Consider the following 16,787-nt stretch of genomic DNA (forward strand, 5'->3'; position numbering starts at 1 on the left):
TTTTTTTAAACCATTTTTCCTGTGACATGTATTTTTGCCAATTTGTGTTCGGTTTTGTTCTATTGTTTCTCTTCAGTACTTCCACATCCCTACCCTGCTCTTCCTACTAATGTACTTCCCAACCTTACCAATATTGCTGCACAGCCTGGTTTGCTTGGTAACCCTCACACTTTTCAGGTGAGCTTTCCTCCTACTTTGTCCATATTTTTGGAAATACTGAAGGTCATGAGAGGAAGTAAAAGTTGCTCTTGTTAATTATTATCATTATTGTTATTATTTTTTTTGTTATTATGTTGTTGTTGCTGTTAAATTAAAGTTTTACCCATACCCACAGACTTCTGTTCCTATGAATCAGCTCCAGTCTGTGAGCCAAGTTTATCCTACACGTATCCCTTGCATTGGTAAGATAAGAAACCACGGGAAAGACTAAAATGTCAGAAACAGACTTTAATGTTTCCCATATTTGTATGTTTTAAGTGACAAAACTGTGTTCTCCAGGCTCGAATGATGTGACTTCCTTCTTGATGATCGAGACGCGACAGCAAAACACAGAGATCCGGTTAGCTGTGGGAAAAGTAGCAGATAAGGTCGATCAACTTGCATCAAAGGTACAAAATCCAAGGATATGCCGAGTATAGCTTTAACACAAACTGACCCTACTTTCTACTTACATTATTTTATTTATTAGATAGATGACCTTCAAAGGCAGGGAACTGTCTCCTTGGGCCTGTCTGGTATATCGATGGAGTCCTCCATGATCATGCAAAACGTCCAAAGAATCATCCAGGTATATGCCAATGTAATTTTACCACCATCTCAAGTGACTATGTCACCCTAGCGAATGGACATTTTGGAATGATTGCTGTGTTAATAATGTCTAGTGCTCTTGATCGGAGTCGTCAAAATAATTTTCAGCGCAGGCCACATCTGAATGACAGTTTCCCCGTGAAGGCCAGTTATAACCCTCGCTCCTTTTCAGCCTGGTAGATGGAGCTGTGGGTGGTTAGGGGACAGAGTTCAAAATTCTGAGAGACTGGTAATAAGCGTGGATCAGTATGTCCTTTTCCACCCAGTTCACGAGCAGCAGCTCGGAGCTGATTGGTTTGTATGCCCTGTCGCGAGTTGCATCCCATTTCTGATTGCTGATCTTACATTTGTTTTTGTAAAGTGAACGAGAACATGAGAAGATCCGCTTCAACAAAAAATCTGAATTGGACATCATGTCCCGCAGTTTAGACATACTGTTGAACATGTCACGCATAGCCATGTCGATATTCAGTGTCTCTTTTAATATGTTCAAGGACTTCAGGTGGCAAGAATGGCCTGTCCTCTGTTGTAGTCTCTGTACCTCAAGGGAGCCTGGCTGCAACCACCATTCTCAGCTGCTCCACCACGGACAGCCTGGAAATACGTTGGTTGAATACATTCAAAATAAAATTGCCTTCCAGGGTTTTCATGAAATGTTCATCAAAATCAAATTTACTCTTAATTTAAATATAATAAATAATTGAAAAAAAGGTCTTCTCTTTTTCAAATGGACTTTGAATATGAATAAATAATAACAACAATAACAAGAAAATAAATGCATAGTTGAAAAGCAAATATCGTTTAACAAAAAATACGAAAATGCCATTCCAATTTAACTCTAAAAAAATTCGTTTATTTATTAAAAAAAAAAAAAAAGGAAATATGTCTTCTCTCTTTGCCATTCAATTTAAGGATTTTGGAATCCGGGCGGCGCGGTGTTCGACTGGTTAGCACGCCGGCCTCATAGTGCAGAGGTGCAGGGTTCAATTCTGGCTCCTATATCAGTGATGTCAGAGTTTGGTGCGCATCACAGGCAGTAAGTTGGATTCGTTTCCAGTGGGGATTGGCCTCCGCCTTTTTCACAGATTCTGTTCATAACCTTTATGGACAGAATTTCTAGGCGCAGGCGAGGCATTGAGGGGGTCTGGATTGGTGGCCTTAGTATTGCATCTCTGCTTTTTGCAGATGATGTGATGCTGTTGGCTTCTTCAAGCTATGATCACCAACTCTCAGTGGAGTGGTTCGCAGCCAAATGTGACAGTTTGTATGAAAATCAGCACTTCCAAATCTGAAACAATGGTCCTCAGTCAGAGAAGGGTGGAGTGCCCTCTCTGGTTCGGGATGAGATCTTGCCCCAAGTGGAGGGGTGTAAGTTTCTTTGGGTCTTGTTTACAAGGGAGGACAGGATGGAGCAGGAGATTGACAGGTGGGTCGGTGCAGCATCTGCTGTGATGCAGACATTGTATCGGTCTATCGTGGTGAAGAAGGAGCTAAGCCAAACGACGAAGCTCTCGAGTTACCGGTTGATCTACGTTCCTAACCTCACCTGTGATCACAAGCTGTGGATTGTTATCGAAAGAACTAAATCCTGGATGCAAGCGGCCAAAATGAGTTTCCTCCACAGGGTGTCCAGACTCTCCCTTAGAGATAAGGTGAGAAGCTTGGTCATCTGGGAGGGACTCAGAATAAAGCCACTTCTCCTCCACGTTAAGAGGAGCAAGATGGTGGCTCGGGCATCTGGTTAGGATGCCTCCTGGATGTCTCCCTGGTGAGGTGTTCCGGGCATGTCCCACCGGCAGGTGGCCACAGGAACGGCCCAAACATGCTGGAGATACCATGTCTCTTGGCTGGCCTCATAACACCTTGTTGTCTTGGCTTTCTTGCTTAAGCTCTTGCCCCCAGCAGGAGAGAGTGGATGGATGGATGGATGGATGGATGGATCTATATAGCATTTGAACAGTGGTCTGTAATTTTTTTATCTCCACTGCATAATCTCCTTTCCTTATTTGTAGGAAAATGAATGTTTAAAGAAGGACATATTCGAGAAAGGCTCTCGTATTGAAGAGCAAAACCACAAGATAAGTGAACTATTCAACCAAAGCCAAAGGTGAGCCTGAATATTTTTTTAATTGTCTCAACTGTTCCTGTCCATAGACCAGATATCATGCCTAGTTATATATCTTGTGTAGGTATATGGAACAGAATAACACACTTTTGGAAAAAAGAAATGACTCTCTCCAGTCTTCAAGTGAGCGGAGTCAGGCAAAACTACTGCAGGCTGAACAAGACAAGGTCAGTGTGGCTAATCACTGCCAAATTGGAATGGACCCAAAATATAGCTTTGTTTACATTGGTTATAGCTTAGACATGCACCATTTTTTTTTAAACTTATGACTTCAAGGTAGGATGCAAAAGTCCAATTTGGCATAGAAGTACCTAACGGCCATTGAGATACATTTGTGAGATCACATTTTATACCTAAATTACTCACATTTTGGGAGAAAAAATGGCCCCCAACCTTGCTTGAGAGGCCCTTATCTTTGCTTCTGTTGTAGCAATAATGTCAAATTTGGTGTCAGCATGTACGTTTTGGGGGTCAAGGAAAATAATAGAATGTCTTTCATGTTAAAACAAACATTTCCCTTTCCATGACAATAGTAGGTAAAATATGCAATTGTTGTTTAAAAAATGCAGGCCAAACACACAGTCCATTCATTACTATATTAATTCAATAATTAACAACATGGTGTTAATGGATGCAGAGTAACTGAGTGGTGAAATAACTAACTGGTATATGGGTAATTTTCAAATCATTCAATCATGCCGCCTTGACAAATTGGCTACTGAATGTAGAAATTTGTTTTTATGGCCAAATCTAACTGTTGTGGTTTTTAATCAGGTCTGTTTTGTAGTCCGGAAATTACGGTAATGTAAAATAAAATAAATAAATACATACATAAAGAAATTTAGACATCAATGTCTCCTCAGTTTTGTTTGGAGTTGGGGACAAGGGTGTAGGTATGAACACGTTTGTGGGTCGGGGCGGCTCTCTTTCATCCCCCCATAGAATTTTTTTTTTTATATAAAATAGGAATAAAATATATACTACATCCTTCATAAATTTAGGGATGCCTAGCATCCTTTTATTTCACAGGATAAGTACTGAATAATTATGATGAATCATCTGCTCCCAGTATTATTTGTAACTCCTTTACCATAAACCATCCTTGTTCGTGGAGCTTTGTAGTTACCAAGCAAGTTGCACAATTTACGTGTTGCCCTTCAAACTCTGCATAAACAAGTGCATAAATGATCAGTATTAATTAATTAATCAAGTATTAATTAAACCAAATGGTCTGCTTTGGAATAATCTGAATAAAATTACTTGCTCTCCTCTTCCTTCTTGCCTGAACAGTCAGTGGACATAAACTTAGTGGAGGTGAGCCACTACAGTTACCTCTTCTCTTGAAAATCAGCTCCTGTGTTTATGCCTTTGTGACAATGTTCAGGGAACGAAAGAAAAGGTGTTAAGCATTTTTTTTTCTTGTGAACAACCACTCACATTCAAGGGTACTATAATTCAATAAACTGATCTGCTCGAAATTATCTCTTTCAAAGAATACAATCATTCAAGACCAACCCTGAAGTAGTTTCACACAAATTTTGGTCATCTACTATAGAACTGTCATTAATTTCGTCATCACAAGAATGTTTATAGAATAGTAAAACTTTGCAATAATGTTTACAGTATAGTAAAAACTTTGTCAGAGTAGATTGAGCCTGTGTTTTATTCTGTTCCCCACATAAATTAATTTCAAGATGGTATCTTTGAAGGTGCAATAAACATGTTCAAAGAGCAAATTTATTCAAGTATTTACAGTTAGTCTGGTTCTTGTCAACCTTGTGACTTGCATCTCTCGCTTTTTTCATCACTCGCCATTGCCATGTATGACTATAGAACTGTCATTAATTTCGTCATCACAAGAATGTTTATAGAATAGTAAAACTTTGCAATAATGTTTACAGTATAGTAAAAACTTTGTCAGAGTAGATTGAGCCTGTGTTTTATTCTGTTCCCCACATAAATTAATTTCAAGATGGTATCTTTGAAGGTGCAATAAACATGTTCAAAGAGCAAATTTATTCAAGTATTTACAGTTAGTCTGGTTCTTGTCAACCTTGTGACTTGCATCTCTGCTCTCGGTCCATTGTTTAGGCAATTTTATTTAGTTACTGATGCTTTTAATCTTGAAAGCGTTTGACTGCATTTTACCATAGAGCAGGGGTGGGCAATTAATTTTACTCGGGGACCGTGTGAGAAACTGGACAGTTGTCAAGGGGCACACAATGTGAACCTCACTTGTGTTCAATATGAATTACCGGTAAGTTGCTTTATCTAACGCAGTGACTTGCTTCATGCTGCTCAGCCATATCTTACAAGTCTTGCTTTGTATTTAAACATCTTTTTAAACTGCATCTACTTTTACACGTGTGACGGTTGTTCCAAGTGCTTACAATTCAACTAATTTTGATCGTAACTGCCTCCTCCAGACTGAGTTTCAATGTCAGTCCTCCTTCCCCGCAAAAAATGGCAGAACTTCACTGTCTGAAACATTATCATGCAATAAAAGTAAACTTCCGCAGCCCCGGATTCTCAAGTTCACAAAAGCCAAGCCATACTTGCTTTTGGTTTTGACTTGAATTTGGCATTTTGGCGTGGCCGTCGACAGCTATTCCATTTTCTCACATGGTCCCTTGGAAAAATTAGTTGTCAATCCCTGGTGCAGAAGTTTTTCTTTTTTCGTTTTTTAACATGTTTTTAGGGATTGGGGAATGAATTGTGCTTTGCCAATTACTGTATTTTTCACACTATAAGGCGCTTTGGAGTATAAGGTGCACCTTCCATGAATGGCCTATTTTAAAACTGTTTTTATATATAGGGCGCACTGGGTTATAAAGCGAGAATACAAGCTACAATAGTGGCTGAGGTTACGTTATGCATCCACTAGATGGAGGTATGCTAAAGGACTACAATACAGCTTTATTTATAGAGCGCTTTCACAACCGCACTGTAACAAAGTGCTTTACAGACCATTTAAAATCATACGTCTAACAAATCAGAATATGGATTCGTATATAAGGCACATTGGATTATAAGGCACACTGTCAGCTTTTGAGAAAATGTAATGCTTTTAGGTAGGCCTTATAGTGCGGAAAATACGGTAATTTTTCTCTCTTGCCTCCAATGTGTCGTTCTATCAACTGTTTCCTAACATTGCCTTTCTGTGCTTTTAATTCCCACATCATTTGTGCTTTTACAAGTGGTTCACTCTGGTTCTTGTGACATGCAGTTTCACTTTGCGTAGAGCTGCCTACCCCACATACTGTCCCTGTATCTTCCTGATTCCCCACCAGATTCAGCTGAGGGAAGAACTGGCATCAACTGCAGCTCAGCTTTCTCAAGTGCAACTAGAAGCTTTGAGTCATCAGCAGAAGGTTTTGGAGCTACAGACTAAGCTGACCACAAGTCTGCTTGACTGTAAAAGCCACACTAAACACATCAGTGATCTGGAATCACAGCTGGAAGGTTTGTGTTCATACTTATAGAAAGAAAAAGCTGCTTAAATTTGGTTATTCTCTGTACAGTGTTGTAATGTTACACTGTATCTCACTGTTCGGTTGTGACATTATTTGAATTGCTGATGCAGCAATTGTCATCACAATTATATACCAGTCTGTGGAAAATAAAAACCTGATAAGAATTCAAACGTCTAAACCGTACTGTGGAAAAATGAATAAACTATATCAGCTAGGCATGTTGAGATTGAAACTATTTAAAAACTATCCCAACTCCATGCTTAAAAATAAACAAATAAATAAATAATAAATAAAAATACTAAATATTTGCAGTCATACGGGGGATGTGTCACGTTGTTTTGAATCAATAACGTGTGTGCAGTCTTTGATGACGTAGAACGGAAAATGGTCTATTGCAGTGATTTTCAACCAGTGTGCTGTGGCACATTATTGTGCCTTGAGATAACATCAGGTGTGCTGTGGGAAATTATCCAAAATCAGTTATCAGGTATTTGGATGAAAATTTATTTATTTCACAATTTTGTTGTTAATTTATCTATGCCAACCACCCATTGTAAAAAGAAGAACAATCAAATGCTCTTCCACTGGACAGCAGAAGCTACATCATTAAACTGTGTAGCCTTTTTTTTGGGAATCGTTTTGCTCATTGGTGTGCCGATAGATTTTTTTTTCCCAATGTGAACTATGTGCCTTGGCTAACAAAGGTTGGGAAACCCTGGTCTATTGTAAAGAGTGTAACGAATAAATGACATAATCACTGAATATTGCCGTTATGTGTTTGTGTCAGAGTTGAAGGAAGTATCAGAAAGAACCCAGGCTCAGTACAGCGCAGAGATAGGAAGGTGCAAGGAGATGGCGCTAAAGCTCAAAAATATGGAGGAGGAACTTAATGACCTGAAGGCAAATCAAGATGGTAAAAAACAAGTGAGTGCCCATCCTAACATATCTTTTGTTGCTGAGTAGCTCAGTGCTGTGCTGTTGGTAGTACTGATATTGCCTTTATATAAACCTGATGGGAATGATAGCGTAACTTGTTCGACAATATTTTCACAATATTTTGCGAATAGCAATGACAATCCTTCCCCCTCTGACAGTCATCCAACAATGACATCATTTTCAAAATGGCTTGACAAGAAGAGGATAGCCTTAAATAAAACATCTTTTTTAAATAGTACAAACTGAAGATGGATGGATAAAATGTCAAATGATACAGCTCAGTTTGAGAAGGTATGATGTAGTGAGTTTCTTGTTGAAAGTAGCCTTCTTTTCTTTTTCTTTTTTTTTTTTTTTGCAATCTGAATTGTCAGAACTGTAATTTTCTTCAGTGCTCCAAAGCCCAAACTAGTTAAGTTAATTTAATTCGAAAGAAACAAAAAATCATCAGCCTTATCAAAAAGATTTTTTTTTCAACTTTTTGATTGGGCCATCGCCCATTCAAGCTACATTGTGACTGATGGGATCACATCTTCTAGAGCAAAAACAATTTTCCAATTCAAATCAATTTTCATTACACCACTGGTTACAAGGTGTGTGTGCCACAGCTGACATGGTGGCAGAGCTTGTTTGAGACAGTTAACATTTTTCTGACAGCCTCAGCACGCAATATTACCTGTTAATCCTCAAAATGTTCTTCAATTAATTCTGAAAGTCTACACACAAGTCATCTTGTTGTTTTTTCAAATCTCTTGTCCAAATACTATTGGACAGATATATCATCAAAAGATGCATATTGAGACAAAAAGCAAACAATATTAGAACACATTGTATTCTAATCCTGAATTCTTATTTTAAGTAACTTTAAAGTCTAATTTAACTTTTAGGTTTGATTGAATTTAATTTTGATTTTCAGGCATCTGAGCTGAAAGCAGAGCTCGACGAAAGGTGGAAGATGAAGTACGAGCAGGATTTAGCCTTAGCTAAAGAAAAATATGCCAAAGAGATGACCGATCTTAAAGAGGAGAGAGATTATCTGCTGGAGTTGAAAGTGCAACAGGAACAGGCAAGTTGAGTGCAACTTCATAAAGGCCTGCATTTTCTCATTTTCACAGTTATTCTTTTGTTAAAAGAGCAACATGCTGTATTTCTATTCTATTCATAGTTAGTCGAAGTAGTATTTTTGAGATATCAACAAACATGCCCATAACTGAAGAGTAAGAGTCTCAGGTCATTTTCTCTTTGTAAATTCTGGCACCAGAATCATTTGAAATTTAATTTAACTCCCTCTTCCTTTCAGTCCTTTACTCGTGCATTTTGTTTTTCTATATTAACTACAAATACCAGGGGTCACACAGTGCCACTGTTAAGGAGTTACTAGAGAGAAGAGTGGCTGAACTTGAGATGAAACTGACCGAACAAGAAAGTTCAGCAGATACAGCAGCAGAGGTAAATAGTCTTTCATTTTTTTAAACTATATGCATACTGTGGCATGCGGTGGAACCTCAAAAATTGAATGCCCAGGAGGTTGTACTTTGTAAATTAGAATTTGAACCAGCAGCTGAAATTAATCTTTAGAAATGTTCACACGGCACACATTTGCTCCGGTGCTGCACCGATGTATTTTGTTGCGATATATCTTACACCGGAGCAAATTTTGTGGAGCGTTCACACGTACAAAGCCGCTGAGCGTGTTAACCCCGATGCAGCCCTACTTGCGTTCACATGGCAGTTTCTGCAGCGGTTCACATGGCAGTTTCTGCAGCGGTGCAAAACGATAGAAAACAAAGAGCTGTCGTGTTGGTTCTTTTTAAAATATACACAACTCAAGCAACTACTGTAGAGGCACGTCCTTCTCCTTCTCGGTCTCCGTGCCTTCTGCTCGAGAGGTGTTCAGTGACCGCAACCAAAAACGGAAATCAACGATGACTTCAATGACACAGAAAAGCAAACATATAATGCGCCAAACAGAAAATCAAGAGATGAAATCACAAAATAAATTCTATGAGGGGGTTGTGAACACACAACAGAGGCACCAACTACAACTCTGAGACAGTCCAGTCTCCTACAAAAGGAAAGATGACGGAAATACAACAGAGCACGAAAGCAACGCATTCTAGCCGTATGTAATCAACTCTTCTCATGCGTAGCGAGGCTACTCCCCCAGCAAACGAGCATTTGCTCCCGAGCAAATTTTTAACACTGTAGCGTTCACACGTACCATTTTACATCGGTGCTGCCCCGCAAACGAGCATTTGCTCCGGAGTGATTCCTGAGTTAAACTGAGAGCGACATTGCAACGTTTTTAGCTGCACAAGCTAGCCAGCTAACGCTCTTTGCTAACTAGCTTGGGACGTGTGCTGTGACATTGAGTGCATCCAGCCCAGCAAAGCTCTTTTGGATTGTCTCAGCGATTCAATTATCGGAAGAAAAAAAAAATTGTGATGATCTGTTATTTTCAGTTTTGCCATTCAATTTGTTTTAACGAAGCGCAAAATGTACATTTTTAACGGTTTATTTCGAGACCTGGTTTTCCAATATGAAGTTATTATTTTATAAGGGGTGTTCACACGGCACACATTTGCAACCGTGCTGCACCGACGTATTTTGTTGCGATATATCTTACACCGGTGTAAATTTTGTGGAGCGTTCACACGTAAAAAGTTGCTGACCAAAGAGAAGTGTGTTAACCCCGTTGCAGCCCCACTTGCGTTCACACGACAGCTTCGGCGGCCGTGCAATATGATAGTATTAATACGGAAATAAAACAAAGAGCTGTCGTGTTGGTTCTTTTTAAAACATACGCACTTTAATAATTTGTTTAACTCAAGCAACTACAGGCACGTCCTTCTCCTTCTCCGTCTCCGTGCCTTCTGCTCGAGAGGCGTTCAATGACCGCCCCCGAAAACGTAAATCAACGATGACTACAATGACGCTCAGAAAAGCAAACATAATGCGCCAAACAAAAAATCAAGAGAGGAAATCACAAAATAAATTCAATGGGGGGGTTTGTGAACACACAACAAAGGAACAAACTACACAAACAACTCAGAGTCAGTCCAGTCTCCTACAAAAGGAAAGATGACGGAAATACAACAGAGCACGAAAGCAACGCATTCTAGCCGTATGTAATCAACTCTTCTCATGCGTAGCGAGGCTACTCCCCCAGCAAACGAGCATTTGCTCCCGAGCAAATTTTTAACACTGTAGCGTTCACACGTACCATTTTACATCGGTGCTGCCCCGCAAACGAGCATTTGCTCCGGAGGAAATTTTTAAACCACCTCCCTGAGCAGGGTTAAATTTGCTCCGGTTTAAGCTGTTTTCAGGGGCTACACCGGTGTAACTTTGCACGTGTGAACGCTCTACTGGGGCAGCACCGGCGCAGCACTGGAGCAAATGTTGCCGTGTGAACACCCCTTTTGTGACACTAAGCAGCACATTTTGCCTTGATGGTCTTGAGATTCCTTCACACCCAGGACAAGTTCAAGACACACTGTGCTAGATTTGACAAAAAAAGCCCCATGCTTAAATGTTTAATGTCAAGGGAAAAAGCTTCTGGGAGAAAGCCCTGTCAATTGTGGAGAGGTAACTGGGGCTCTTTGGCATGTCGCATCAGCTCTCTTTGCAGATGCAAAAATGATGAACACTGTATATATCTACTGTGAAATTTCGTGGACCCTCAGTTAGGCTTTCTCTGCTTTGCTGCATCCAGCACGGGGTGTCTTGAGTCTGTGCAGGGTATAATTAATTTCAATACTATCAAGGCACACATCAACTACGCTTCCAAACAGGAATTTACGTAAAACAGTTAAAAGCGCTGGCCTTCTATTAACCCTGATCTAAATCCTATTGAACATCTGTGGAAGTAGCTGAAAAATACAGACTAGACTTCTCCTCAAAAGGATCGCGGGGCATGCTGGAGCCTACCCCAGCTGTCATCGGGCAGCAATCAGGGTACACCTTGGTTGTCAGCCACCTGCCGGGAATCACTAGTTAATATCCAAAAAATTTTCTTGCCAGTCTCGTGATATTCCAGTAACCATTGTGGAGTTTTCCGTAACAACAGGGTACCAATAATGTTGCCCATGTTTGAATGTACCCGAGTTTAGACTTGGGCTTTGACTTGAGGAATTATATTTGCACAATTCTGGTTATTTGTGATATGCATGACTCTGGGTGCCACTCGCATTAATAACTCACTCGAGGTACAATGGTATTGATTGATTTCCCAACCTGTACAGATTTAGTGCCCTGGCACATCTTTTTTTTGTTTGTTTGTTTGTTTTTAACCATTCTATTACCCTGATTAATCGCCATGTGCAGTGTGGTTTCTTGTTTATTTGTCTGTTCAGTATAGAATTTTTATGGTGATTTTTAACCGTGAAATTATTTCTATGTCCATTATTTATCATGGAGAAAAAAAATTCAAAAGAATTGGACGTAAGAACTGATTGTGTTCAACCTTAGAGGTTCAACTGCGCTGATACAGAATGCCCAGATTGTTACTTTGGATTTATAATCTTATTAACAAACATGTTTCACTCTATATTGAAACATGTTTATTAGTAAAAATAGAAGAGCGCATTGACTTTAAGAACACCTTGTTTCGCTTTTCAACTTGTTTTTTTCCTCTTTTTTTTTTGTTATACAATACATCTTAAATATTGAACTGTGACGTTCCTATAAAACAATTACTGATTAGAAGTGCAGCTGGGAGAGAGCAGATAACCTTTAGTCCCCAGATGTCAAAAGCATCTTGGATAGAAGACTGTTTATTGTCATGAGAAAGAAAAATACATCCGTACATAAGTTGCTTCATATTTAAGTTTATTTTAATTTATCTATTGACGAAGCAAGATTTATTTTATTTATTTACGAACTACCCATGAGTGTTGCATTTCAATCATTCTTCAAGGGTCGACTTTTTCTTTTTTTTTTGTCTTTGTTCATAGTTAACAGCCTTGTTTTCTTTTGACATTATCTGACTGAAAATGCAAGACCTCTTGTGATCCTTTAGGTGAAGCGTGTGATGAATGGTGTGTTTCATTCTCTACGAGGGGAGTTTGACCTCAATGAATCTTACAGTGGCCAGACTGTGCTTGGTGTGCTTGTAAATACCATTAAGGTAAGTGGAACGCAAATATTTTGGGGAAATATTTTGTATGCTTACATGAAATAAACAAATGCGTTTCATTGAAAGACGAACTTTTTTTTTTTTAAGGAGAGCTGCAGGACGATGTAAAACGTACAGTGTGCAAATGTGTGAGGTCGCTATCTTCCAGATTTACAGATGACTTTCAAACGCATGATAAATATTCTGCACACAAAAAAAAGTCAAATTAGTCATAGTGACATGGAACTTTTATCATGTACTGGTTGTGTAATTCAATGTGTAAAACAGGGTTCCGGCAGATCTTAAAAAGTCTTAAAATCATGGAATTTAAGAAATCTGAAATAGCACCTGAAAAGGTCTTGAATGTTGGGTCTTGAATTATATCCTGTATGTAACTTCTCCTTCCCCAATTCTCTTCAAAGTATCTTTTGTCATTTTGATAAAATAACGTCGCTTAAATAAATAGGATGGAGGAAGGAATCATTGAGAACACAATGCAGCCCCGGGTCACAACCTGTGGTCAAAATACAATGAAATTTAACTGAAAAGCACGTGTCACAACACCACTACACAGACGCAAATTTTATTTATTTTATTATTATTATTTTTTTTTTATTTAAATTACCTTACCAACTTTTCAGACCCAAGTAAGGATTAAATTTTTTCAACGAAGTGTCAAAACGAGCGACTTTCAGCTACACAGTGTTGCTGTAACGCTGTATATTGAGTTTGAGGTTTTTCTCCCTCACTCTATCTCCTTTGTTGAGTGACAGAGGGCTGTAGTGGGCGTGCCGTCGGCTCTGCATTCTAATCTGAAATACATCTCTGGTTTTCGTAGAGCCACAGCGACCATGACGACGGCTTCCCGATAGCCACGGGAAACAGGTGGTCGTACTTGGGCACTTTTCAACCAGTGTTTCATACTTGTTCAATTGTTCGATGGTAGAAACCAAAAATATGTGAATGAGAAAAACTTTAGGAATTCAGCTCTATTAAAATGCGGTGTTTGTGCGCGGAGAGCACAGCCCTTTTTAGCTTGTGTCATGCCCTTGGGCTTGTCAACCTGGCTGTCAAGGTGTCATGGGTGCTAGCATGGGGTTTGTCCTCTCTCCAGCCCATCAGCAGCTCATTAGTCAATCAAAGTATTTTAGATGTCAATATCCCCAGTGTGGGACAAATAAAGGTTATCTTATCCAAGAGAGAGCTATTCATGCTGGTACGGTCGCGAATGAGTCGTTCTTTTGAGCGGCTCTTTTTGGGTGAATCATGGTAATCAATTCGCAACTTTGAGAGAGCTGCTCTTTTTTTCTTTTTTCTTTTCTTATTTATTTATTTATGCCAATTTGGCATGGTATTTGGTAACATTAAAGCTATATAGTTAAATGTAACCAATTATACAGTCCAGCTGTAAAAAAATAAGACTTCTCCAAAGCCAAGGGGTAGCAGATGAAAAAGTCCCAGGAAGACCTGGAAAATAATTTAAAGGAAAGAGTAGGAACCTTTAGCCATTTGCAGCTGTAAATCTTAGTTTGCACTCTTTGATTTGTTTCTGTGAATTTTTATGGCTCATTCATGTATTTCCAGAATGTAACTTTACATCTCCTCAATGACAAAGACTCCCAGAAAACAATTAAAAAGGAAGAGTTGGCAGATCAAGAAGTGGAAACAGACCGAGGTGATTCCAAACAAGCAGAGAAGAAAATATGTAACACATTCCTTGTGAATCAAGAGAGTGCAATCAGCAAACCAATAAAGGAGGCTGTTTGTGAGACAAAGAATGACCATTACCGCGGTCATGAGGACCAGATTTCGGATGGAGCTGAAGTACAGGAGCCTTCATCTATTTTAAAAGAACAGCGCCACACTGAAGCATTGGAAACGACATCAGGATCTCCAACGAAGCAAGGGCAGGCACGAGATGACATCAGTGAGGCTGCAAATCCAGACGCCGGACCTCATGGAAGTGTCCTAACTGAGGTCGAACGGGAGCAGAATGCTGACTTGAGTGATGTGTCAAAGGTGAGAATGGAGAATACAAAAAAATCAGGAGAAGTGGATCCCGACTCCATGAAATCTTTTGGACCCCCAGCCAAGCCGCCTCCACCACCAGATGAGGTTCAGCTCAGTGGTGTTAAAGATAAAAGGTGGGTGCTCGCTTCGAAGTTTCTAGTTTTGTCTCTTTGACCTTGTCGATGGATGTTGTAGTCTTGCTTGCATTTCTTGATATGGATTTTTAATTTTTGAGTTGTAAATAACCATTTATGAGCCAGGGAGCATCTTGAATAAACTCAGCATATAGAGCACCTCCCTCACCCCTGAACATGCTGGAATTGGCCAAATAATATTCCACAAAGTCTCCTGTCAATACTACGCAGACAAAACACAAAAACCTTCCACTGAGATCAGAAGACCCAAGACACCTGGCTACTTTTTAAGATTGCCCTTCTGACATCAGCTGCGAGATTCTGCAATTCATTGGCCCAATCCCAATACCCACACTACACTCTGTCACTTGCGACACTGTGTTGGATCGGAGTCATCAAACATGGCAGTACCGGTAGTTGTTTTGGCAGTTTTGATGCTTAAAATATTCAAACGGGCCCAGGTTTCTGGTCGATGACAGCTGCGCCTCCACTATTTGCGCAGAAGTCTCATGCGCACAAGGTCACTAAGTACAACAACTGCACTAGGACAAAATACGTAGGTGACCTTAAAATAACGATCGAAATGACACATGAAGGGTGTTCACACGGCAAGATTTGCTCCAGTGCTACACCGGCGCTGCGCCAATAGAGCGTTCACACGTGCAAATTTGCTCCGACGTAGCCCCGCAAATTTGATCCACCTCAGGGAGGTGATTTAAAAATTTGCTCCAGAGCAAATGCTGGTTTGCGGGGCAGCACCGATGTAAAATGGTACGTGTGAACGCTACAATTTGCTCCGGAGCAAATGCTCGTTTGCGAGGGGGGAGTAGCCTCGCTACGCATGAGAAGAGTTGATTACGTATGGCGAGAATACCTTGCTTTCGTGCACTGTCGGACTTCCGTCATGTGTTTGTTTAATAACAAGACACAAGACATGGCTGGTAACAGCAGCAAGCACCTCTTGGGTTATACCATCTCAACTAGATCAGTGAGGCTGCAAATCCAGACGCCGGACCTCATGGAAGTGTCCTAACTGAGGTCGAACGGGAGCAGAATGCTGACTTGAGTGATGTGTCAAAGGTGAGAATGGAGAATACAAAAAAATCAGGAGAAGTGGATCCCGACTCCATGAAATCTTTTGGACCCCCAGCCAAGCCGCCTCCACCACCAGATGAGGTTCAGCTCAGTGGTGTTAAAGATAAAAGGTGGGTGCTCGCTTCGAAGTTTCTAGTTTTGTCTCTTTGACCTTGTCGATGGATGTTGTAGTCTTGCTTGCATTTCTTGATATGGATTTTTAATTTTTGAGTTGTAAATAACCATTTATGAGCCAGGGAGCATCTTGAATAAACTCAGCATATAGAGCACCTCCCTCACCCCTGAACATGCTGGAATTGGCCAAATAATATTCCACAAAGTCTCCTGTCAATACTACGCAGACAAAACACAAAAACCTTCCACTGAGATCAGAAGACCCAAGACACCTGGCTGCTTTTTAAGATTGCCCTTCTGACATCAGCTGCGAGATTCTGCAATTCATTGGCCCAATCCCAATACCCACACTACACTCTGTCACTTGCGACACTGTGTTGGATCGGAGTCATCAAACATGGCAGTACCGGTAGTTGTTTTGGCAGTTTTGATGCTTAAAATATTCAAACGGGCCCAGGTTTCTGGTCGATGACAGCTGCGCCTCCACTATTTGCGCAGAAGTCTCATGCGCACAAGGTCACTAAGTACAACAACTGCACTAGGACAAAATACGTAGGTGACCTTAAAATAACGATCGAAATGACACATGAAGGGTGTTCACACGGCAAGATTTGCTCCAGTGCTACACCGGCGCTGCGCCAATAGAGCGTTCACACGTGCAAATTTGCTCCGACGTAGCCCCGCAAATTTGATCCACCTCAGGGAGGTGATTTAAAAATTTGCTCCAGAGCAAATGCTGGTTTGCGGGGCAGCACCGATGTAAAATGGTACGTGTGAACGCTACAATTTGCTCCGGAGCAAATGCTCGTTTGCGAGGGGGGAGTAGCCTCGCTACGCATGAGAAGAGTTGATTACGTATGGCGAGAATACCTTGCTTTCGTGCACTGTCGGACTTCCGTCATGTGTTTGTTTAATAACAAGACACAAGACATGGCTGGTAACAGCAGCAAGCACCTCTTGGGTTATACCATCTCAACTAG

The 16,787-nt window shown here is 40.3% G+C and overlaps 1 protein-coding gene across 4 annotated transcripts in view; it reads left to right on the forward strand.

Moving 5' to 3' along the window:
* fkbp15b (FKBP prolyl isomerase family member 15b) overlaps nt 1-16,787 on the forward strand; it is a 30,962-nt gene that overhangs the window by 11,740 nt on the left and 2,435 nt on the right. For 3 of the 4 annotated variants that reach the window (XM_019860955.1, XM_019860957.1, XM_019860958.1), the window contains 13 exons: nt 77-177; nt 335-401; nt 499-608; nt 689-787; nt 2,820-2,914; nt 2,997-3,099; nt 6,223-6,394; nt 7,193-7,329; nt 8,255-8,404; nt 8,686-8,787; nt 12,359-12,466; nt 14,039-14,386; nt 15,592-15,803. In XM_019860955.1, the coding sequence (XP_019716514.1) occupies nt 77-177; nt 335-401; nt 499-608; nt 689-787; nt 2,820-2,914; nt 2,997-3,099; nt 6,223-6,394; nt 7,193-7,329; nt 8,255-8,404; nt 8,686-8,787; nt 12,359-12,466; nt 14,039-14,386; nt 15,592-15,803 (1,804 nt within the window). Of the gene's footprint in view, nt 1-76; nt 178-334; nt 402-498; nt 609-688; nt 788-2,819; nt 2,915-2,996; nt 3,100-6,222; nt 6,395-7,192; nt 7,330-8,254; nt 8,405-8,685; nt 8,788-12,358; nt 12,467-14,038; nt 14,599-15,591; nt 15,804-16,787 lie in introns of all 4 variants that reach the window. The other variant, XM_019860956.1, reaches the window with a different exon arrangement.

Source organism: Hippocampus comes, unplaced genomic scaffold (assembly GCF_001891065.2).
Source record: "Hippocampus comes isolate QL1 unplaced genomic scaffold, H_comes_QL1_v1.1 scaffold130, whole genome shotgun sequence".
Lineage (NCBI taxonomy): Eukaryota > Metazoa > Chordata > Actinopteri > Syngnathiformes > Syngnathidae > Hippocampus > Hippocampus comes.